This window comes from Egretta garzetta, unplaced genomic scaffold (assembly GCF_000687185.1).
Source record: "Egretta garzetta isolate BGI_Z169 unplaced genomic scaffold, ASM68718v1 scaffold60, whole genome shotgun sequence".
Lineage (NCBI taxonomy): Eukaryota > Metazoa > Chordata > Aves > Pelecaniformes > Ardeidae > Egretta > Egretta garzetta.
In genome coordinates, this window is record NW_009258269.1 from 2,105,147 (window position 1) to 2,128,959 (window position 23,813).

Consider the following 23,813-nt stretch of genomic DNA (forward strand, 5'->3'; position numbering starts at 1 on the left):
CAGGTACTGTAGAAACCTGTCATTGCACTTACGGCGCGTGCATGCATAAATGTATATATTTACATATCAGTAGACAAATCAGCTTAAACATATCAAAAGATGCTTTATGTCTCCAGATTTTGAATTGCTAGCTGAACTATTGATGAATTGCCATCTAGCTACCGTAGACAAACCTCACTGGTAACATTGGGGGAAATAGAATGTGTTTATGTTTGAGTTATAAACCAGCAAAAAAGACGATCCCTCAATTCACTTCAGACTCTTCTTCCGTTAAAAAAAAAAAAGAAAAAGAATATCAAACCATGGTTGTACAAGTTAATTAAAATGAAACTGTTCCTGTAGAAAATGTTCTGTGAATATTTTTAACCATGTCAGGTTTAGTAAAGTTTTAAAGTTTTTAAAAAAGATTAGATAATTATAATAGATTAATAATTCCGTTTGGCAAAGTGCTTGCCGAGATTATCTGTTTTATTGGTATCATTGATAAAGACCTGCTATTAGCTGCTGTGACCTAGAAATAAGGGGGGCATTTTTATTTCCACACCTTCTAGTTCTGCTCTAGTCAGAGGACACGGTGATATAACCACATGAATTGTGTCTGCACTAGGGTTCACAAATTACCACTGCAAACCAAGGGTCCAATTTTGCTGCTACAAACAGGCTTGGGCATCTCAAGTGACCTAAAAACTCTGGTTGTAGAGAGAGATGTCACAGGAAGATGTGTGGCATCAGAAGTACCAGGTGAACATATCTAGGAAATGTAGACAAAAACTAGGCCTGAATTAGAGGACTTTTTTTTAAATATTAAAAAAAAAAAAGAAAGAAAAAAACCCCAAACCATAAAAAATCCAAGTAATGTTTCTACGGTGAGTGGCCTGTATACATGTTGTATTGTGTTTCCCCAGGTTCTGGATAAAAATTTTCTTTGCAGGGAGTTAGCATAGACTTATTAGGCAGTTGAACGTCCTCGTTCTTTGTATCTGACTGCGTGCTCGTTGTTGCAGCAGTAGTTGAAATTGCACAGCTGCGAGGAGCCTATTTCTGGGGAAATATATTTAGAGAGAATTGTGTGCTGATGTTCACGGCTCCACTTGGAGTTTGCCCACAAGTGTACAAAACATTTTAAAGAGAAAGAGCTGTTCGTCTGTGAAAACCCAGTCCGTATAAAGCTGCCTCGCTGTATTTCTCTTACAGGGCTGGCTCAAAATGGGTCGAGCCACTGGAACCGAGTGGTCTCCATCCTCACATAGGCCCTTTGAGGAGATGGGTACTCTGCTTTTGAGGGGACAGGTTATGGTGTTGGCCCACTGCTGAGTTGCTCTGAAGAGTTTCAAGGGCTTGGCAATAAGCAGGGAACACTCCTTTTCTGTGTGCTTGCCACCAAAATGATGCCATGGAAATGCTGTAGCTTGAGACTACTTCAGACACTTGAGTGTGTTCAGCAGTTATTTGTATGTGCTGCGTTATCAAAGAAGATGTTAGAAAAATATTAAAGCGGTAAATAATGCTTTAAATATTATTTGTCTGAACTTTGATAAATGTTTTCCATATAAATGCCACAACTCCAATTCGTCTGCTAAAAGTCTAAACATCTCTTTGGATAAAATTATGACAAATATGATTTATACCAGGTTCCATTTGGGGTTATTAGGATGTTTGTGCATAGTAGGGTTTTTATCAGTGACTAACTGGGATGTAAGCAACCTTAGAAAGTGTCCTCGTAGGTCTGTGTGTGTGTATATGATAGCACATTCCTACCATGTCTTGTGCTGTCCATCATGAAGTGTATTCATTGTTCAGCTTATGCTACAGAATTGTACTAATTGTGCACAGGTAAAGGCTTGATGTTGGATTTAGATAATAGCAGAATATCCTACGAGAATACTTATGTGCACAGTATTGCAGGTAAGCTTGCAGGTTACAGCATTTTATGAAGGGCATAGCATGAGAAAGGCCCTGTTGAGTTAGGACTACGGTCTGGTGGTGGCTAATTGTCAGTGCCTGGGAGATTAACAGCAGAGGAGTCCTGTAGGCTGAAGATTGTTCCTATACGCTCCCAACCATGAGTGATTTGCAGCCCAGGGAGTTCCAGCAACCGAGGTGCTACCAGCTGAATAGTTCTTGACGGATTTTTCTCATTTAAGCTTCTGTTAGTTGCTCTTTCTACCATTATAAACCACCAGCATCTCCATCATCTGGTGCAAAATTCACAGCTTAACTGTGCTCGGTGTGAAGAACCTCCTTGTTTTTGCAGTGTCGCCGATTTGCTTCATTTGATGCCCCTAGTTGTAGTACAAGATGGTGAAGAGGTTTTTTCCTTACTTGCTTTCTTCATGCTGTTTGTAAATGTAGACTTCCGTCATACACTTAGTCAGTCATCTCTTTCTGGACCACTGAGTCTTTGCCTGTTTCATTATTCTTCGTTTCAAAGCTCTTTTATACCTTCTGTAATTCTTATCCCTCTTGTCAGTGCCTTCCCTAAGCACTCTGGGTGCGTTTGTGTGCCCACTATCTCTGTTCCTTAGAGCAGAGATTGTGTAATTGTCAAATTCAATGTTCTGAAATTACCTGGATCTCCCTTGAAACCCTCTAAAAAACCCATTCTATTTGCTGCCTTCTGTTCCCCTGCTGCTGACAGAGGTTTGCTCAAGAGACTGCCCATCACAGCAGAGCTATTTCATCTTAAGAGCCTCCGAATGAATATTGCTGGAGCCCGATGATTGTCCTTCTTCATTACAAGATGAATACTGTATTTGCAAGTGTATGAACACTCAAGTATTTGTTCCATAACCATGTCTACTGATGCTGCTGCTTGACCTGGTTCCTCCAGTGTCCCTTGTCAAGAGAGGGTCCAGCATGGAAATTGTTCTAAGACCTTCCATAGGGGACACAGCAGAGAAGCAGAGTTCCATTTGTGCCCCTGTGGCTTTATCTCCTGATGGATGCTCTTGGGTTGTGATCTCCTGTAGCCCCCAGCCTCCCTCACAGACTTCTTGGGATGTTTGGAAAAGGATTTCTTAATCCCTTTAGTGGGGAGGTGGGTGGAGGTGGAAGATGTTTGGTGGGGGTGGATTGACATTGACAGCCGTGGGAGACTTCTAATTCTGTTAGCTTTTCGCAGTTTTATGTATTGCCTTGTTTACTCTAAAAATCATTTTTATTGGAAAACTATCTTTCCTCTTACCCTCTTCCCTGATTGCCAAACCACACCATATTTTCCCTGTAGTTATTTCAGTAGGACAAGATCCCTTTGCTGTCACCTGTGTTATATTCTGTGTTCTATTCTATTGCTGTGAGATTTTTCTCCAGCTCAGCAGCAGGAAGGCTGTTAGCTCTGATGCAGGACGGCATTACCACGTCCCCGAAGGTACTGGCGGTGAACCTGTGCGTCAGCATTTCTTGGGCTCTGCCACCCCGGCCTCAGCAGATGGCATTTTGTGCCAGACACTGGTGCTCCGTATGCCTGTAGGACAGGTAGCAGTGGGTGTACATACAAGCACACAGAACAGTGTCACATCTGCTTTGTTATCATCCAACTGGAGAGGGTAACCAGAGTGGATGCACCTGACAGCCCCGTACTTCCCCAGGGCCCCTTGCAGACTGCCCCGTGAGAGATTATCTTTCTTTAGAATCATCTTTCTCACAACTTCGCACCTGCAAAAGACATTAAATGATCAGCAGGCACTTAAATATTCATCCTCATTTTGTCCATGCCTTTTATTAAAGTTCATATAATCCAAAGAGGCTTTTAAATGGTCTGTGGCTTAATTTATTCATTAAGGAATTCAAGCAATAAACAGTCTGTGTTTTTGCCTGGTGCTGATGCTTTTTCTTTTTTCTGTTGCAACTTGCAGGGATGTCTGTCTCTTTGCTTTAAATACCAAAACTCTGTGTGCTCCTTGCTGCAGCTCTTGTACCTTGGCTGCCTGCTCACTGACTTGTCAAATCACTAATGAACCTGCGCTTCTCCCTCTTAGGGCCACATTCTGCCCTCAGCTGAACTTGTTCAGGCTGAGTTGCTTCAGAGGTATTTCACAAGGGTAATTTTTGCCCAGGTTGCTTACAGAAGTCTCGCAATATTACACCTGGCTCTGTTAATTTTATGTAAATTAAGCGTAACTTCCAGCAGCACTCCTTTCAGCCAGTTTATACAAATCCTCTATCGGTCAACTCGATGTGCTTCTCATCTCCACAAACGCCTGCAAAATGGCTCTTCTGCTACCTGTGTAGGGAATAACAGCCACTTCAGTGGCTCGGATTGGCAGTGTGGCATGATGAGGTCGATGGTAAGTAAGGCTGGAAACTATTTTAAGTGACAGAATAGAAATGTTTCCAAGTTGGTTCCTTACCAAGCAGCCCAAATGCTGATGTTGGATGGCAATGTCAGGGCGCTGGTACTGATACATTAAAGAGGTCTCTAACAGGGTTTGGAAGACCTTTTGGGTAGGTTTCCCCAGATGAGGATCCCAGCCTCTTTAGGCATCTTCAGAAATCTCTTGGGGGTTTTTATTCATTTTGGGCCTCTTGGACTTGATAAATGGGGGGGAAATATCTCCGTATAAGAAAGAAAATATGTATTCTAAAAGTAAATTACGGATAGAGGTTCTGGCTTTACTTTCTGCTTTCTTAAGAGGCAGTAAGTACTCTGTCACTGGAACGCTTTCTGCATAAATCACCGCATGCTTTATGTGTCTTAAATTTGAATGGAGAACTAACAGTTTAATATTCTCTGATGGTATATGTGTGGTTGTGGGAAAACACTATGTAGGAAGCTAGAAACGTGCAACAAGTGCCTCAGTCTATTAGAGCGTTGAGTGGATCAGGTGTGGCACTGGGGAGGGTGCCTCATCACCCCACGCACGTGGGATGACAGGGGAGTGGCTTGCAAATACTTGGAATAAAGGCTTTGGCAGTCCAGGGGAGGAATATGGAAAGAAACACGCTAGGGAAGAGTTCAGCTGAACTCAGCTTTTCTGTTGGTAAAATCGAGTACAAATGGGGGCAAGAAGCGTGGATGCCAGTAGGCAAATGGACTGATGGTGTTTTTAACACCTGGTTGGGAAAGTCAGCTGTTTGATGGTCATAGCAAGCTTAAAAATTAATGCTTTACAGCATCTCGCTGGAGGTTTTATAGAGCAGGTCACAAACTGAGAAATTGCAATACTGATGACTGCAACAAAAAAGAAGATACTACCATCTAAATCCTCCTTCTTTCACCACCAGAGAATCATATTTTAGAAGATGTAAACAAATGTGTCATTGCTCTCCAAGAAAAAGATGTTGATGGTTTAGACCGCACAGCTGGTGCCATTCGAGGACGTGCTGCTAGAGTCATTCATGTTGTCACTTCTGAAATGGATAACTACGAACCTGGAGTCTACACTGAGAAGGTTTTGGAAGCAACTAAGTTACTGTCCAACACAGGTAAGAGTTGGTTACTCCCAAGATCCCTGAATTCATGTTGCTTTACAAGTGCACGGGCAACCGGATACGAACGTACCTGTGAAATCTATTAAAGACTCCTTTTACATACTATAATGAAAATTAGTGGGAGTTATTTGCAGAGCTGTTGCAAAATGAGAAATATAATTTTGCTGTGTTGACTGGCTTAAAGCTCAGCAGTGCGCAAGGTCTCCCTGAACGCGCTTGCTGTCGCTGGCTGAGCTGTAGAAAGCTCAGCACACCGGGGAGCGAGTCCCAAACAGTGAGTCAGGGCTTCAAAGGTTCGCTGATCGTTTTGCAGTATTGTACCAGGCTCTGTCATTGTTCAGCATCCAGAAAGATTTGTGCCTGTTGGCCCAGTAGAATAAATTTTGGGTAATAATTTAGGCTATATCTTTGCAAGCGTTGACGAAACATTGCAGGTTGTAGTCACCCACCCCTAAACGATAAATTAGGGTGTTTCCTGTGAACTAGCTGGCAACATCCATCTAGGGTAAGGAATGACTATGCTTGCTTCAATGCGTGCTGTGCCAACTATTAGTTGTTTGGTTTCCTTTAATTACAACTTTGATGAAGAATCAAGGGTGACATTGAAGAAACAAACAGACTGTAAATGGTTCTGTGATGTTCTTCCTGGGCTGCAGTGAGTCACTCGAGTACAGCAGTGCAACCTGCCCTCTTCAGTGCCTTGTTAAACTTGAGCTTTGTCACGGTAATACTAGGTTTTTTCCACAAAAATTATGTACATCTACAGGGAATATTAAACACAATGGTTAATATTTTATTCCATAGATTCTAACTGCTTCCCCAGGTGTTTTCCCCTTGTCCAGTAGAAGGATGCGATAAACTTTTCACTGTCTAAGGGGAAAAAAACAAGTAGCAGTAGAGGGACTAGAAATTGAAGTGAAGGTAAGACTTGAGCTACAGTGTTGGCGTCCGTCTATAACAAATGTTTTGAATTTAAATGGAACCACTGTGGAGCTTCCAGTGATGGTTAACTACGAGGCACACACAGAAAATGGCACTGGGATGGGGACTGACTGTTATTTTGTCTTCTTAATTCAGTTATGCCGCGGTTTACTGAGCAAGTAGAAGCTGCTGTGGAAGCACTGAGCTCAGACCCTGCTCAGCCAATGGATGAGAATGAATTTATCGATGCTTCGCGACTGGTGTACGACGGAATACGAGATATCAGGAAAGCCGTACTGATGATCCGGGTGAGCATAACTTGCTTAAACAGCTTTCTGTTTTTCCGCTCGCTTTCCCCCACCTCTATTGAACGGACATGCATCAGTTTTACTGAGAGCAGACAGCGGAAGGTTTTTGTTTAGCTCATATTAACATTCAGAATCTCAATCACTCTGTGGAGTACTTCAGAAGTATGTTTTGATTCAAATTCATTAGACAGATCTGAGCATCAATGATAGCCATAGTTGTGATGCTAAATACCCTTCACGCATCTTTTGTAATATCATGTTAATGCCTTGCTTGTTAATGTGCTAAAATCAGTGACCTTTGATTTAACAACAGCGAGCGCATTCTTAACTGTAGATGCTTTTTGATGGTTTGAGAGCCTAGAAATAAAACCTGATGGCTCTTCATTAAGTCATTTTTGAGAATTAATGCTAGTTAGTGAAAAACAGGTTCAAATGAGTTCAGTCTGTAGTTCCTAGAGCATGTAATTCGTTAATTGGCTAACCTCGGTAAACAGGGACCAGTTCACAGAGGCTTTGTCTCTTCTGTGCTTGCGTGATGGTAGGAGGCGTGTGGGGAAGGCGCAGAAGGGCTCCTGCGGTTGATTGAAGGGATGCAGGAAAGAAAGTTCTGATTGAGGCTGACCTATGGGCGTATTTCTTGAATCTTAGTGTGGTAAAAATGGGCAGGAGCCAGACACAGCAAAAACAAATGTAGGGGGTTTATTCCTTTTTTTCTTTTTTCCTTGTACCCCTCTGACTCAAACATAAACGCCTTGCGGAGAAACTGCCTTCATCTAGCAGAATGGTAACCACGGCAGATGCGTTTTGGTGATAAGTAAATGGAGGCCATACAGCCCCAGAATATATGTGATGATAGTAACCATTGCAATAGTATCTTCCATGTTTGCTGCTTAAAGCAAAGAATCAGATGGAAAAATCAGAAGAAAAGCTGACAACCACGTATGAGCTCTCCATATAATTTTTTTTCACACTTAAGCTCGGGATTTATGGACAGCCAATGTAGGATGAAGATATCGGTGCTTTCCTGCTATGCAGACAAACTAATTTCATTCACCCCCTGCTAAACCCTTGTTATTCAGGACATGAAAGCACGACTGCCAATTCCATGTCATCGGTAATTAGCCGAGCTGGCCATGCCAGGAATCCTGACATTTCCCCTTGTGCTGCCTCTCTGATGTCGGGGTGCCACGGCTTTATTGCAGCTGCCAGTAGCTAACGGCAGCTCACTGGTGGCGCATCAGTGACCTATAAAAAAGTTAAAATGTTAGTATTTGTTGTCCAAAGTGCTGTAAGGTCTAGGCTGTATTTAAGATAGAGAGTCGTCCAAATGGAGATGCCAGGCCACCACTTCTGCAGGGCATTGTCTCAAACTGGACCCCAGGAGTAACCACGCTCGCAGGGGGATGCTGCTAAGCTCGGCTTGGGCAAACAAGCCTCTTCGCTTGAGACTTTGTCCGGTGGCACTTGTCCTTCACAGGAACCAGAAGGAAAAGTCACTCAAACACCTAATGTTTGTGTTTATGCAGTGTATTTACAAAACTAAAATCTCACTGTATCTGTAGGTTACTGAAGTAAAGCTCTTTCCTCCCTGATCCCCAGGCAATCTCTCATCTTCCCCAGAGGAGTTTTTGCTCTCGATGACAGGTTGAAAGGCAGAATTACGCTTTGTATACCCCAGGTTGTTTGGGCTTTGGAATGGATGGGAAGAGAAGGAGGCTTGAGAATCATAAACTGTTTCTAAAGATGCAGCAGAACGGTTTTCTTTAATTTAAAAAAAAACTTAAGTATCAATATGCTGAGCTATTAATTAGTATATGTCCTTATGCCAATTTTGTGAATATACTCTGTTCTTCAAGGCATGGAGAGGAGATGGTGGCGGAAATACCCTAGGTCTTGATTGTCAGCATGCTCACCTTTGCTTTTTGGCAACTGTTTTGCGTATCCATCTTTATTTTAACTGTATCACAATATGTCTGTATTGGAAAACAAGTTTGTAAAATTCAAATCATAGGAAAGGAATATGAAGAACGGGGACTTTATTTGCATCTTATCTGTTAATCACAATTTATTGCATTTATCAGTGAAGTTCTTTGTTGATCCATCTCTACAAAATAGTCATGAAGTGCCACTCTAGGCAAAGACACAGTATTTTGACAAACATGCTGTTTAAACTTGATAAGCTTTATAAAAAGTTTGCCAGCTATAGACTGGCAGTAGCAAAAATAAATCCTAGGCAAGCAGGAACTAGGTCAGATGTGTTTAGCCTACAGCATAAAAGCTGGCCCTTTACTAGCTAAAATTTTTCAGCTTTTCCTGGGGGATAAGAATAAATTTTGATGTATTTTATCTGTTGTTAATTTAGTCGATGCTTTGATTCATAATTGTGCTAAAGACGACGTCTGTGGTTTTGAACCAGGCCTTAAAGCTGTGTGTAATTTTAGCTGCAGAATCTCAAGTGAAGCTTTTACATTTACCCAAGTTGCAAAAATCCTGTTCGTTTTGCAAAAACTTTTTTTCTGTGTTTCAAATCCTGAGTGCATTAGCGTCCTGACAAATCTCAGATGTTTAGTTACTGGTATGTAATTTTGGGGATCCCTATGGTGTTTAACATGAGCAGTCAAGCTTACACAATCACATGTGTTCACAGGCTGGATACAGCCCTTATATTTACCTTTTTCTTGAAAACATGGAATAACCTTTACTGTCACTTACTTCCATTCTCTCTGCTTGGAAAACAAGATTCTTGTTGATTTTTAGAGCCATAAAATCTGTTGTTTGACTCTGACTGCCATACTCTGCCCTCAGACTCCCGAAGAGTTGGATGATTCTGACTTTGAGACCGAGGATTTTGACGTCCGAAGCAGAACAAGTATTCAGACCGAAGATGATCAGCTCATTGCTGGACAAAGTGCGAGGGTAAGGAAGAAATCTGAGCATTATGAAAGTGTGGCCTGCCTTCAGGAAACAGTTCAAATTGCTTTGAAAATCCAGGTTGAATTTTTTGGGGGTGGTGGTGAAAATGTTGGATCAGAAAATTGGCATTCTTTTGTTTCCAGTTTCCTTCTGAAAAGGAGGTTAAGTGAAATGCAGGATGTGTTGGTCTGATGGATGTCAGAAACGTCTGTGTTTTATTTTGGATGAGCTGAAAGGTCAAAATCCTTTTAATACTGATGAACTACTTTATACTTTGACATCGCAGACATTAGAGGCACTGCCATTTAGTTAGGTGAGCTCCTGGCAGATGATACGGGGCAAAGCATTGTACTGTTATTTTCAACAGACAAATGCTAAATTTGTGGGCAAGAAACAGATAACTCTGCAATTCAGGCATTCTTCACAAAACGTCTTCTCACGCATATGTTGGTGTGTGTTTAGCCACTGAGTGTTTAATCAAGGCAGTGTTGGAAGAGCTCAAAAATGAATCATTTAAACTAATTGCCTTTCCTATGACTGTTAAAAATGAAAGCACTGATAGGCAATATGTAATCATTAATAGGTGAAATCTTAAAATCAGTACATTGAAGGAAAACCAGGCCTTACCTATTGTTTTTTATTTGACATGTCCCCTTCTGGATCGATAACCATTTACACTCTTGGGAAAGTGCCAGGAAAGATTTTTTTTTTTTTTGTGAAGCCCTTCTAGCCTGAAAGCAGGCAAGAAGTAGCTAGGCCTTATTTATCAAACTTCTGCCATGTTGGCTTTGAAAATATACTAACTGAGAGTATTTTTTATGCTCTCCTTCCTTGTACAGGCATGCTCTATTCCTGTATCCCTCTCCCCCCTTTTATTTAAATGCAGACATTTCTAATTTACCTTTTAGCACGGCTGCTGCCAGAGGCTTTTTTTTTTGTGCTGAAGACTCTTTTTCACCTGCTCCTGGAGGCGTGAATGCTGCTAGTATTTATGAAGGCAAGGGTATCAAGTCTCATACAGGCTGTAAACCCAGTCTAATAGATTTTATTCAGGAGTAAGCACATTCTCTTTATTTTCACTTACTCTTTCCTCACTATGCATGTTTCAAAATAGTACATCTAGCTCTTTGCAGGAAAGAGACTTGTAATATTTCTTCTCTGCATTGCAACACTGAAAGATATCCAAGTGGAACTTCCTTTTAAAACTCTTAAATTTTGTAGAAAAGGCAAGTCCCTCCTCTTCATGCAATTTTTCTTTGATGGATGGTAATATCTGGCGCACTTGTTCAGTGCCTAACAAATTTATCATGCAAATGCCTGTATTTCAGATGTCAGCTTGTCTTTCTGGGCACTCTTTCTTAAGAAAGACCGTAAACTTTGGTTCAAAATGGAAGGAAATGGTTCTGCAAAGCCTCTAGGTAGAGCATTGCTATTAAAATTTTATCCCCCATCTACATGACTTAAATTGGTTATTAGTGAAATGTTCCAAAAAGCCTTCTACAAGCAGCGGCAAAAGGCAATGTGAGAAAACTCTCTCTTTCAGGCTATCATGGCTCAGCTCCCTCAAGAGCAAAAAGCTAAGATTGCTGAGCAAGTCGCAAGCTTCCAGGAAGAAAAGAGTAAATTGGATGCTGAAGTATCAAAATGGGATGACAGCGGTAATGATATAATTGTTCTGGCAAAACAAATGTGTATGATTATGATGGAAATGACAGACTTCACCAGGTGAGTCTTTTTAATTTGTGCACACAACACCTTCTCTCAGAACTGGCTGGGATGCTGATCTTTCAATGAAATATTTTCCAAGTACTCATAAGAGTCTTACTTCTTATAATTTCCTTTAAATGTTACCCTATTAAAGCTTGTGTATTAGCTCAGGAGATACATTACTATGCAGTGACTGGGTGGTAATAACTGTTCAAATTGATCTATAGATACACAGCAGTTATTGCCTGTCTTTCTTTCTTTCTTAAGGGTGAATTTTGTCCCGAGGAATGAATATATATATACACATATATATATATATATTTGCTCACTTTCTTACAACATTAAATTGTATGGGCTTCTTGATATTGCTATACTGCAGAAATAGTTCCTAGTGCAGTTATTTGCAAAAGAAAGAGAGGGGGTTTGATGCCTTTTGAAATTAATTTACCAGATTTTATACAATGCTGTTTTTTAAACTTCATGTTGCATTCCATGAAAATTGCAAATCTGTCTTCTAAAATGTTATCTCTTATCATCATTAGATTGCTTAAAAGAGTGAAATTTAAGATGTTTTTATTCCTAGATTTAATCTAAATATGGGGAGGGGCTGGAAAGAGGAAACTGTCTTGAAAATGAAGGTGCTGTAATGATTACGCCTGCCTATTTCTGTGCAACCTTATTCATGCAGTTTGGGTGAGGAATCAGCTCCAGTACTATATGGAACGGGATGAGTAAAGCAATATACAGTTCACTCTTCCAGTTTTCTGGTGCTAGAAGGTAGACTCTGTTTTGTTTTACAGAGGTAAAGGTCCACTGAAAAATACGTCAGATGTGATTAGTGCAGCCAAGAAGATTGCCGAGGCTGGGTCAAGGATGGACAAGCTGGGACGGACTATTGCTGACCATGTAAGTCACAATTCATTTTCATAAGCCTCCAGCGCCAATGAGCAATAGGAGATCTTTTAGTACTGCAGACATGATGAACAGAAGAAAGTGTGTCTAGTTTTGAGGTTTTGGGGGTTTTTAACAGAATTTCCAGATTTGCTGCTGGAAAATTCTAGCCTTTCCTTTCTAGCTGCTCTTCTGCCACCCTAAGCAGTGTAAGCAGCTAAATACGTCCAGCAGTAATGCCAGCAGCTCCTTGGCTTAAATCGAGCACCTACCATTTTAAGGTAGCAACATGCCAACACTGCTTCGTGTCGCATAGTATCTAGGCCAGTTTCTCTAACTGAACAGGACTGAAACTGAATTCGTGCTCCGAATATGCCCAATACTTTCCAAAGCAATGACGAGACTGCGTAGGCAACGCCATCATTATTGTACGTGGCCTGTTGCGCAACCTTTAGTATTTAATTTTTGAGGCAGCTTTTTAATACTAACAATTTTCAAATGCCCCGTAGACTGAGATTGTCAAAACTCTAGGTTTTTTTTTTTTCATTGTCTAGTCAGAGTTGATGTAGACTTTGAGCAAGGCACGTACTGACCTGGGCATTTTCTACGCTGTCCCGGGCTGGGGTGCATGTTGTTGTGCTCTATGTACAAAGGTATTTGAAAGGAATTCTATAGGATTGAACAAGTATGGGCCAGCTCAGGGTTTTATGCACTGCATCTGCCTGTCCTGAGCCACTTCAGAAACTGGGTTGGGCCAAGCAAAAGCACCTTTGGTCTTGGTCCACACCCAAATTGCAGAGAAACATCAGCATTAGTAATAATATTCTGCCTTCAAGAGAGGCCCTGAAATGCAGGTAGGTTAAGTCTGAGATCACGGACTAAACTTTATTCTGTACAACTGTTGCTTGCTTTTCAGTCCTTCTCTGAATGTGAATTCATAATGCGAGGTTTCAAATAAAACCGTGTCACTTTGGAAGTAAATCTTTGTAATGCAGATCTCTCTTTAAATGTTGCATCCAGAGGATGTTGTCTTCACCCTAATTTATTAATGATGCAGTGAGAAATGTTTGATGGGGAGATAAAGTTGAAAAGTGCTTTTTTAAATGGGTCTCCTTGCTATGGCATTTTGACAGCCGTATTTCTGGAAGAATCAGGTGCGCTGCTGCTGTAGGTAAATGAAGCAAGGAGCAGTTTATGTTATAGATCTCGGGGGATCTTGGGCTGAAGGTTTACAATGCTTTTTTAAATTCACATGTTTTATGCAAACTTGGTATACGGTTTTCTGCACCAAGCCATTTCAAAATATAGAAGAAAACTAAATGGCTTCTTTTAGTAGAAGTAAGGTCCTTAAAAATGTAAAAGATTAATCACATGTTTGAAGATAAATACAGGCAGGACTGTAATGTTAGTCATTTTGACAAGAATATAGCTTTTTTCCCCGACACCGTACTCTACTAATACTTTCAGCTTGCATATTTCATTAGGTATGCTTACATACTCTTCAGAAACTTGTTAATGTAGATCCGTCTGGCAGTTACAGAGGACGTACAACGCAACCATTTCAGCAGAGCACTAATGCCTTCCTATGCCTAATATGGGCTTTTAACAAATGGATGGGTTTTTATGTCCTGCTCGCCATGTGACACCGGGTGAATCATGACCCCTCGTGTTAGTGTGTCAGGAACTCCTAACTCCTGCCGTCAGGCAGTTTTACAGCACATTTCCTTTGAAACCATAAAAGCTATTATCCAAGGTATTTCACGTCTCTTGAAAAGTGTCTAGCCATCATCTGGCAGATTTTCCCAAAGGTGTTCCATCTTTCACTCAAAGCAGCAGTCTGCTTGTTTTGAATGGGGGAATATGAAGAAGTTACGAGTACAACACAGATGAAAATGATTTGCAGCAAGACAATGATTCTCCGTATTATTTTTTTTTCCCCAATGTTGAAATACTTACAAAGCAAAAGAAAAATTCTGTTGCTTTTTCTCTTTGATAGTCGTGGGAGGTTGCATCAGTATCTGATCATTAAATTGAAAGGAGCTGGAGGGAAGCGTAGGGATAGCCCTGCTTCCCAGTAAAACGCTCCAGCAGGCTCTTGCTGTCGAGACTGGTCCGTGCGCTGCAGAGGCTGCTCCGGGGATGTGCTCTGGGGATGGGCTGGTGCGGGGATGTGCTCCGGGCACGGGCTGGTGTGGGGATGTGCTCTGGGGACGGGCTGGTGTGGGGATGTGCTCTGGGGATGGGCTGGTGCGGGGATGTGCTCTGGGGATGGGCTGGTGCGGGGATGTGCTCTGGGGACGGGCTGGTGCAGGGATGTGCTCTGGGCACGGGCTGGTGCGGGGATGTGCTCTGGGCACGGGCTGGTGCGGGGATGTGCTCCGGGCACGGGCTGGTGCGGGGATGTGCTCTGGGGATGTGCTCTGGGGATGGGTTGGTGCAGAGATGTGCTCCGGGCACGGGCTGGTGCGGGGATGTGCTGCGGGGATGTGCTCCAGGGATGTGCTCCGGGCAGAGGCTGCCGGCTGTCCGGGGTGGCAGCTGCTGGCACGCATTGCCACGTGCCTGTCCTGCCGTGGGAACTGCTTCCCCTACATGCCCTTCAGCTTCTCGAACTAAACACTGCTGAGCCCAGCTGTTACACAGGGCTGGCGGGGGAATTTTATTCTGAATTATGGCTACCCTAAACGGGAGATACAGTGGGAGGAAGAAAAGTCTGTGCGGTTGCTTGCTTACACCTACCAGACACGTGGGCATGGGGGTTGTGTGCTTGTCTTAATCAGCACACGCACTGCAGGAGAGCTCTTCTGTCTTTCCCTGACCCTTTTCTTTGCAAAAAGGGAGAAAAAGGTGATTCTGCTCCTTCACAGGCTCGGCTGGGGTGGTAAGAAGCGAATGTGCGTGCATGTTTGCTCAGTCCAGGATGGATCCTGGATTTGACTTGGAGCAGCCAGCTTGGCTTTTGCCAACAACTACCATTGAGTCTGTGGCAGCATCGTGTTTTGGGGAGTTGGGGGTGTCCCCCAGCACACATTTGTTTCTGTCTACAATGCAGCTATCTGCTGTGACAGTGTTGTGGGAATCCTCCCCAGCTAGCTCTGCAGACGGGGTTTTTTGTGTCTATGGCTGTTGTAGATTAATACAATAATGTAATCTTTCTTAATCACTGTTGAAATTGTTGCCTTTTGGGTTTTTTGGTTTTTATCTGAGTGTTCCTGCGTAGGAAAGGACAGGGCTTATACAGGCATCCGCAGTGCCTTTTGTCGATGTTCTCTTTTATCTTGTGTTACATCTCTATTCAAACATCATCTGTCTTTGAGCCGAATTCTCTATTCCACTCATAGAAACAGCACACACGGTATAGGATGTGGTTTTCCAACTCAGGTCATAGTGATATATACAACCGAATAATATTTCCTATTCCACTGCTTCCCCACTAATATTTTGCTGCCTCCTTCAGCCATTGGTAAACATGCGGCAGCCTCTTTCCTTGAGAGTGTCTTTTCTTAAATGGTTTCCATAAACTCACATCCCATAAAGTACCTTGAATTGTTTAGCGGTCCTTCTGACGTGCGCTATTGTGCATTTGTCAACATTCAATTCAATCTGCCGCCGTGCTGCTCGTTCACTTTGTTAGATGAGCTGTTTGGGAGATGGAGAGCATTTTCCAAAATGGTAATTTCAGCTTTTCATTAGCTCTTTGGCCGACGCTATTTGTGGACTTTCTCTAAAACATCTTGTACTGCTGACTAATATTGATTAGCTTAAAAAATTAACCTGCAAGCTTTGCTGCTTTGTTATTCACGGCTTTCACTTCACTGATGGAAGCAACGTGCCTACGTAAGAGTTGCAGCTACTTTGGGTGTTTTCATGAGCTTTCCTTGGGAACAAGAAGGTGATTTCTGTTAGTTTATGGACACGCAGGGTCAGATGCCCGCAAACCCATCCAGATCTCCGTAGCCTGTGTTACATAGCTTGACCTCCTTGTCCCAGCTTGCCAAAAATCCTGTCGTAGTGCATCGTGTGTATGTATGTGTGCTGCCTTAGGTCACAGCTCTGCCCTGCCGTGCGGGGGTATCTCTATGTACAGTACAGTGGTTTTCTCTCTGCTGTGCTGAAAACCCATATTGGCTTAAAACCCCCACTTGTTCTGGCCCTGGAAAAAACCAAATCTATTTATTAGCTATGCTCACCTTCCTTTCCAAATGAAATGGCTGCTGTGGCAGATCAGTTATCGGTGTGGGAAGGAAATGTTCCCTGTGATTGTGACCCCCTGCTTGTGCGACACGACGGTCTGTTCTGGTGCAGGCTCCTTTTGTGCCTTTTATACACAGGGAACCTTTGGTTCCTGCTTCCATCTTGTACAGCTAGAACTGTAGCTAAGGAGAGAAGGTCTGCAGTGAGAATTAGGGCTCAGACCCTACCACTGACACCCCACAGGGGACTCTTACCTTGCTCTGAAAGGAGAGGGGAGGCTGTGTGGCCATAAGCAATAAACCTGAGCTTCAGTGAAGCTTAGAGTAGTAAATTGGTGCTAGATGTAAGGTTATTCTCCCAAGCATACTGCGTCTGTTATGAATCTTCATTTGGCAGTCCGTTGTACAGGACCGGGGTAGTAGATGAGCTGGGATTTTGCTGTGAACAGGGGAGTGTGGAGGAGAGCTCTCGCAGACCGTGCAGCGCTCTCAATCTCAGCAGGGTCTGGTCGGTGGGAAGAGCAAGCAGGTGCTGGGCGAAGAGAAGCGAATGCTGCTTAGAGCAGGACTCTTCTCTCCTTGTCCCGTCTAATCACTGGTAAATCACTGCGGCCACTGGTGGTTTCTGTGGAGTTTTTGGTGCTTGTCTGGAGGCAAGGCTTCCCTGGGACAAGCGGCTGGTCGGGCAGGCTGCACAGCCTGGAGGGGGGAAGCAGAAGGTGGGTGGTGTGCCCTGCTTGCCATCGAGTCCAGCTAAGCTGTGGGGCCAGGGAAGAGCATTTGGATTTTGTACATGAGTGCGTGTGTGTATGGGGTGCCAGAAAGCCTGCATTTAGTGATCGGGGACTGCGTACCAAGACCCTGGATGCTGGAGATTTAAGGAGTTTCTGGATGGGGTGCAGCTGTCTAGGAATGATGGAGATCATGGCAGGGCCTGCCTTCGGTCTGCCAGTACACGACCTGTCGGACCGTGATACCCTCAGCATCCCTATTGCAATAGCTTCTGCCATCGTGAATGTATCCAGACTGATTTAAAACCTGTTGTCTCAGGTGCTGCTGGCAGCACAGCCGGTGACGTCCGGAGGCCAGAGCTGGCCAACAGCCCACGTATTTACCCAGTCGTGAGGTGTTTGGTGCCCCACGCCGGGGTGCAGGCAGCCCGGGGTGCCCCGCTAGCGCTGCAGGCACAGAGCAGGAGCGTGGCACGCACGCCCTCGGGCTTGTTCAGCAGCAGCGTGAGAGGCTGGTGGGCAGAGGGTCTGTGGAGCTCAGTGCGTGCCAGCTGCTTTGTTCACTGGTCTTCACGCAGCCAGAGCGTGCCAGTAGATCTGAGATGGCCCGTTATTCTTTGGAGAAGCGACGCTGGCCACCATGCTCGCTGCCGTTTTTAAAGCTACCGCAGGACTGGCATGGGTAGTAAAAGGCTTCCCGGAGCCTTTTTGTCTTATACTTACGGATCCCGTTTTGGACTGTGGCCGCCCCTCAGCAGGGCTCCTCTTGTTTTGAAATCCAGCGTGAGACTGGCTCATTAATCGTCTCACCGCTCGGCTCTGCAAAGCGAGGGACGGCCCTTCGTTTCTGTCCGAGAAAACAGCTTTCTGAACTGCACTGCAGTCTCCGGTACCTACGTAGTCTTTCAATTGCAAAGCTGAAAAAGTTACTTTTATCTTACGGATGAATGCTTCAGCAAGCACTTTAAAAATTTTATTTCGTGCCTGGTGAGGAATCTAGTTTCCACACTGCTAAGAAATGGGAGCAGAAGTCAGGAGAATATCTACTTTGCTGGATATGATTGAGTAACCGTCAGGTTCATCATTTCCTAGCTTAAAATACTTAAGATTGGAAATTGAGGCTGGATTTGGTAACATCTGCTAGTTGCAACTTGAGATCTTGGATGTCAAATTACTGCTGCTGTGTCCTGTGCAGTGTGCAGGGAAGGACCTGTTACAGCTAACAAACCTGTTAGGTAGCTCTGGGTTTTTTAGATGTATTTAGTGATGCCCGTGTATTGCTCAGTTGTCTTTGGAACACCAAAGCTCAGCAGAAAGTGGAATAATCTCAGGAGCACATCTGCTATTTCAGAGCGGGGTTGTCTGGTTCCTCCCCAAATTATTTCTGTTCCAGTTTTTGTGATTGCAAAGTAAAACTTGACCTTTGTTTTCCCAGTGCCCCGATTCTGCGTGCAAGCAGGACCTCCTAGCCTACCTGCAGCGCATCGCGCTCTATTGCCATCAGCTGAATATCTGTAGCAAGGTGAAGGCTGAAGTTCAAAACCTCGGCGGGGAGCTGGTTGTGTCTGGGGTATGTATGAGCTATGACGTGTCCGGTTCATGCGGTTTTTCTTCCAGGGGTAACAATTATTCCAAGCTAAGCTTTTATGCTGAACAATACAGAATGTAGACAAGAGATTTTGGAATGTTCAAAGTTTTAATGTATGCAAAGTTTATAATGATGCCTGCAATGCCTCGTTGTTCTTGGAGGAAACATGGACTGTTTGAAAGGGGGGAAAATGCAAATACAGACTTCACTTTTCCTTACTCAGCTGTGTTTGTAGGCAGATTCACTTTACCTTTGTGTAATTTACTGTTTTTCCAGACTGTTCTTCACTCTTAGTGAGGTTAAATCACTTTAGTCGGCATAGCTAAACCTACCCCATGTCCCTCCACAGCCTTGGAACGTGCTGGGGTCCTGCAGTGCTCCAGGGATGTTAATATTTCAGAATAGCTGTGCCCTGAAGAGTGCAGGGATTTTTAGTGGCTGCTCTGCTTTATGACAGCTGAAAGCTGCCGTAGGCCAGCCTGCTTCCTTTCTCTGGCCATTACTTGGCAAATAATTTTTTCAGTGTAGTTCATGAAATGCTCCCTTCTAAGAGGAATTTATAGGACAGAGATTGGGTGGGAGGGAAGTAGCGCTAAATTCTTAATTTCTTCTGGCATATTCTTCCTTGCCCTAGACAGGTACGTTTGATCACTGGTGCTTTTGCCCAGCCATGTCACAACTGAGGGAGGAGGTTTGAAGAAGGGACAGAAATGGCTAATAGTCCAGTATTGCTACCTGGATCGTTAAAAACAAATGGGGAAAAAAAACCTTACCCCCTTCTGCCATTTAGAGATTTCAAATACTTAAAACTTATTAGCACATCTTTTTTTCTCGCAAACAAGCTGGAATTGTAGGACGAGTGCTTCAAGGCAGTGGGCACTGAGGGAGGTCTGCAGCAACCTGCTGCAGAAGCAGTGGTGGAGATGGACCACGCTTGCATGAGCTTAGCGCCTTCACAGGGGAGCTGGGCTTCTCTGCCGCACCTCCTACTGCTGCCAGTCCCGTGTGCTCGGATTCCAGCACAGCGGAGCCGAGTGACGAGATGTAATGAAACATGTGCTGCTGCGCGTCTCCGCTGCGTGCCTGATGTCCTATTAGCTGGGAGGCTGAAGGCACCGCGCTGTCAAAGAAGGAGACGTGTCATTATGCAGTAATACGTACTCCAGGGTTACTTGGCGTCTTCAGAATTTACATACCTTTCTGCCGTAAATTAGTTACAGGAACAGGCTGGCATCTGGGGTCCGATCTCCTGGTTTTACCTGTTCTCTGCGAGTCTCGTCCACTGGGGCTGAACGTGGCCGTAGTAGTGTTAAACTTCCATCAGATTATCAGGTGAAGACCTCTGCCAGTCCAGGCGCTTCACCTGTCTAAAAGTAAAATTCCCTTCAATCCTACTGCTGCCAGTCCCGCGTGCTCGCATTTCCAGCACAGCGGAGCCGAGTGACGAGATGTAATGAAACATGTGCTGCTGCGCGTCTCCGCTGCGTGCCTGATGTCCTATTAGCTGGGAGGCTGAAGGCACCGCGCTGTCAAAGAAGGAGACGTGTCATTATGCAGTAATACGTACTCCAGGGTTACTTGGCGTCTTCAGAATTTACATACCTTTCTGCCGTAAATTAGTTACAGGAACAGGCTGGCATCTGGGGTCCGATCTCCTGGTTTTACCTGTTCTCTGCGAGTCTCGTCCACTGGGGCTGAACGTGGCCGTAGTAGTGTTAAACTTCCATCAGATTATCAGGTGAAGACCTCTGCCAGTCCAGGCGCTTCACCTGTCTAAAAGTAAAATTCCCTTCAACGTTAACATCCCCCCACCTATATGCCACGGAAGTTTGGTGAAAGCAGAGCTACAACCAAGGCAGTAAGAGCTCGCACCCTAAGCAATCTGACAGTTCATTTAGAAAAGTACCTCCTTGCTTTCCTTGCATTTAATGTGATTCTTCCTGCTGCGAAGAGTCATGGAAATAGTCAAATGCAATGAAAGTGTTTTCCAGCGCGATGACTAGAGGCGAGGAAAGCGGACGACACTGGAGGGCGCAGATCAGATCTGCTGTTGTGGTACTGAACGCAGCGTGGTGGAAAGGAAGGTACCAGCACCGCAGGAAAAGCAACCAACCTCCTGCTCAATTTATTTTGCTGCTAGATAAGCAATGGCTTCAAGGTTTTTCCCCAAGCCTGCCTTAGATCTAGTCTACAACGCCAGAATTTAAGTGCGTAGAGGCAGCTGAGCTCCCGCGTAAGCTTAGCGGAGCTGCAGAAATCCTGCCCAGGCCGTTTGGCATTCACAGGCCTCAGGTCCTGCCCAGAGCTGGGCACCGGCGCCCGCAGAAGTGGGGTCCCAGCTGGGGTCACCTCCGTGGTCCTCCCCTCTCTCTTCCACCCTGCCCCCTTTCTGGCTCTTCATCTCTGCCATGTGCTAAAGCTTCAGCAAATGCTTTTTTGTTTTGGTTTTTCCTCATTTTAATGCTCTTGTAAATCAGAAACCACCTGGGAAAGGGCTCCAGGCCTGGCTGAAGATGCAGTTGCGTTCCTTCCTTTCCAATACAACTCAATATTCTAGGGTGATTTAAATATTTATTATCAGTGATTAAGATATTACTACAGCTTTACTAATTCCATTAGGGAATGAGCTGCTGCTTAGTCACAAAAGCAAACAGCAGCATTCGCATCTTCTCGATTGCCGTTAATATGGAAAAGGCCCTGATTGTGGGCAAACATTGCGCTTTCTTTTTTCTGGTGGCACAAGTCAGGTTTTTACCCCTTGGTGTCCAAACGAAAATACCACCTTGAATTTGGAACTTCAGATTTCAGAAGAAAACTCAGAAAAATCCATTTTCGAGTGCTTTTACGCGCCAGGACTATCACGTTTTCTGGAATACCGTATTGGCGGGAGTTTCACGGCGTGTAACGCTTGTGTGTTACCCTTCGGCAGGTGGACAGTGCCATGTCTCTCATCCAAGCAGCCAAGAACCTGATGAACGCTGTGGTGCAAACCGTGAAGGCTTCTTACGTGGCATCCACCAAGTACCAGAAGTCCCAGGGCATGGCTTCGCTCAATCTTCCCGCTGTCTCTTGGAAGATGAAGGCTCCGGAGAAGAAACCCCTGGTCAAGAGGGAGAAACAAGATGAAACCCAAACTAAAATCAAGAGAGCGTCCCAGAAGAAACACGTTAACCCGGTGCAGGCCCTCAGTGAGTTCAAGGCCATGGAGAGTATTTAAAGAGAGGTCTCGGTCTTGGTTATTTTTTTTTCTCTAGCCCACTACTGCTACTTCCAGAACTCTACTTTTAATATTCTAAGGATTTTTCAAAAGTTTACTATTCCTCAAAATGTATTTACTTAATATAATTTTGATAACTTTGTTTAGATTACGTGGGGAAATGCTCAAATTTATAAGTCCTATCAGTATAGCTTCAGCCTGCGGAAGAGTGTTCATTTAGATTGCTTTTAGATTTCAGGGGTGTATTTCTAGAGGAAAATTATTTTGTATAATCTCGCTTTAAATAAAATATTCTATAACCAAAGAGGGTTTTACAGCAACACTAATGGTTAACACTAACAGTTGAATCATGCTACGCGGAGACTGCAGTTTTTCATGGTGATTGAGAGGGGGAAATTGCAATCTTTTCACTCTGAAAAAAATTAATTAAAGTATTGTGTGTATTAGTGTATTCCCGCTGTCGGGGTGGCAAGGGAGCGAGCTTTGTACGCTCAAAGGAGCGTGACAATGCCAGCAGGCGCTAGCTGCGCTGCCGCAACAGCCTGACCACAACTGGAAAACATCTGGAAAAGCTACAGAGCCTCGCCCGGGCTGGGTCCCGCACAGCGGGGGGGGCGTTTTTGGAGACGCGCTCGGTGGTTTCGCCACGCCGCTCGCCCTGGGCCGCCCGAGAGCTGTTTGCCAGGCCGGTGGCTCCCACCCTGCCTGGCGTACGGGGCACCCGCCCGTGCCTCCGCGGGCCTTTTCGGAGGGGGTTTCACACGCCTCTCGCCTGGGGGAGCACCCAGAGCAAACCCCGTGGGACACACGATCAGGGAGGCGGCTGATTACTTCTGTAAGACACCGGCCGGGAATTTTAATGCCTGGTTACAAATTACTCATGTATTTTGCTGCGGGACACTAATAAAGTTGCTTTTACCAGCCGGCGTATTGTGGTGCTGTGAATGGAGCGGGCTCCCAGCCCGCCCCTGCTCCCCCTCCCCGCCATTCAGATGCAAATCGGCTTTGTACTCATTTCTCATAATTGCTCTGCATCCCGCCTGGGGCTTCCAAAGGCACCCAGCAAATAATGTTTGCTCAGGCTGCAATTTAGACTGTACATTATTTGTGATAACTATAGCTACAAGGTATAATTTCGCCGTCGTATTTAAATTTTATGAATTTCAGCGTGTTTTACACTTACCAATAAAGCCCAGCGTTGGAGCAGCAGCGCCTGCGCGGGTCAAAGTCGCGCCCGCTGTTTCTGTAAAGCGCCCATTAAGCAGGAAAGCAGCCTGGGCTGGTCGTTAATGTTTTAAACTGCATCTCCATTTCAGAGCGATCCTTGGCAGCGTTCGGTTATAATTCTATTTATCTTGATCAGGTTATAATTTACTGTAGCGAGGTTACTGCTGCCGCGTTACCAAAATGCTGATCAGAATTAAGCTAAATAGTTCTTGGGATATTTTTGCCAAATTCATTCTGTTTTCAAGCAGCTGGATTATATATTGGTTTTCATACGCCTTAACGTCTAAATGGGCGGCTGCTGGGAGGGTAAGCGAAGGTGCTCGTTCCGCTGACGCTTAAGAGTTAATGAAATAGATAAGCTGTAGATAGGGTTGTCTTATATATAATTATTAATTGCTTTTTTACATGTTTTTTTCTTCTCCTGGTCTTAATGTAATCGTCTTAAAGGCTGCATTCCCTGGGCCAGTCTGGGGCTCTCTCCAAAATACACACATTAACACCCCCCCCAGTGCAATCGATTAATGAGCTTTTAAAGAACAGCCCACGTATAAGATGTACAGATACATTTATAGGTATTGAGATTTCCAATACAGGTTGTTTTATTTCATGCTATGCAATCCACCTGATGACAGCTGGTTTGAAAGCCCAGCTGGGAAGCCGGGGGCCTCCTCGCCTGGAGCGGCCCCG

The 23,813-nt window shown here is 44.3% G+C and overlaps 1 protein-coding gene and 1 long non-coding RNA gene across 2 annotated transcripts in view; one reads left to right on the forward strand and one right to left on the reverse strand.

The window, feature by feature from the left end:
* CTNNA1 (catenin alpha 1) overlaps positions 1 to 23,067 on the forward strand; it is a 102,162-nt gene extending 79,095 nt beyond the window's left edge. The window contains exons 11-17 of the mRNA XM_009633786.2: positions 5,224 to 5,424; positions 6,508 to 6,659; positions 9,465 to 9,575; positions 11,116 to 11,297; positions 12,080 to 12,185; positions 18,530 to 18,664; positions 21,612 to 23,067. Of these exons, the coding sequence (XP_009632081.1) occupies positions 5,224 to 5,424; positions 6,508 to 6,659; positions 9,465 to 9,575; positions 11,116 to 11,297; positions 12,080 to 12,185; positions 18,530 to 18,664; positions 21,612 to 21,899 (1,175 nt within the window). The 3' untranslated portion in view covers positions 21,900 to 23,067. The remainder of the gene's footprint in view (positions 1 to 5,223; positions 5,425 to 6,507; positions 6,660 to 9,464; positions 9,576 to 11,115; positions 11,298 to 12,079; positions 12,186 to 18,529; positions 18,665 to 21,611) is intronic.
* LOC118451745 lies at positions 20,079 to 21,604 on the reverse strand. The gene is made up of 3 exons (XR_004841294.1): positions 20,589 to 21,604; positions 20,285 to 20,455; positions 20,079 to 20,208 (listed from the first exon to the last, which is right to left on the reverse strand). It is a non-coding gene; the product is annotated as an uncharacterized LOC118451745 (long non-coding RNA).
* Positions 23,068 to 23,813: the final 746 nt, after the last annotated feature.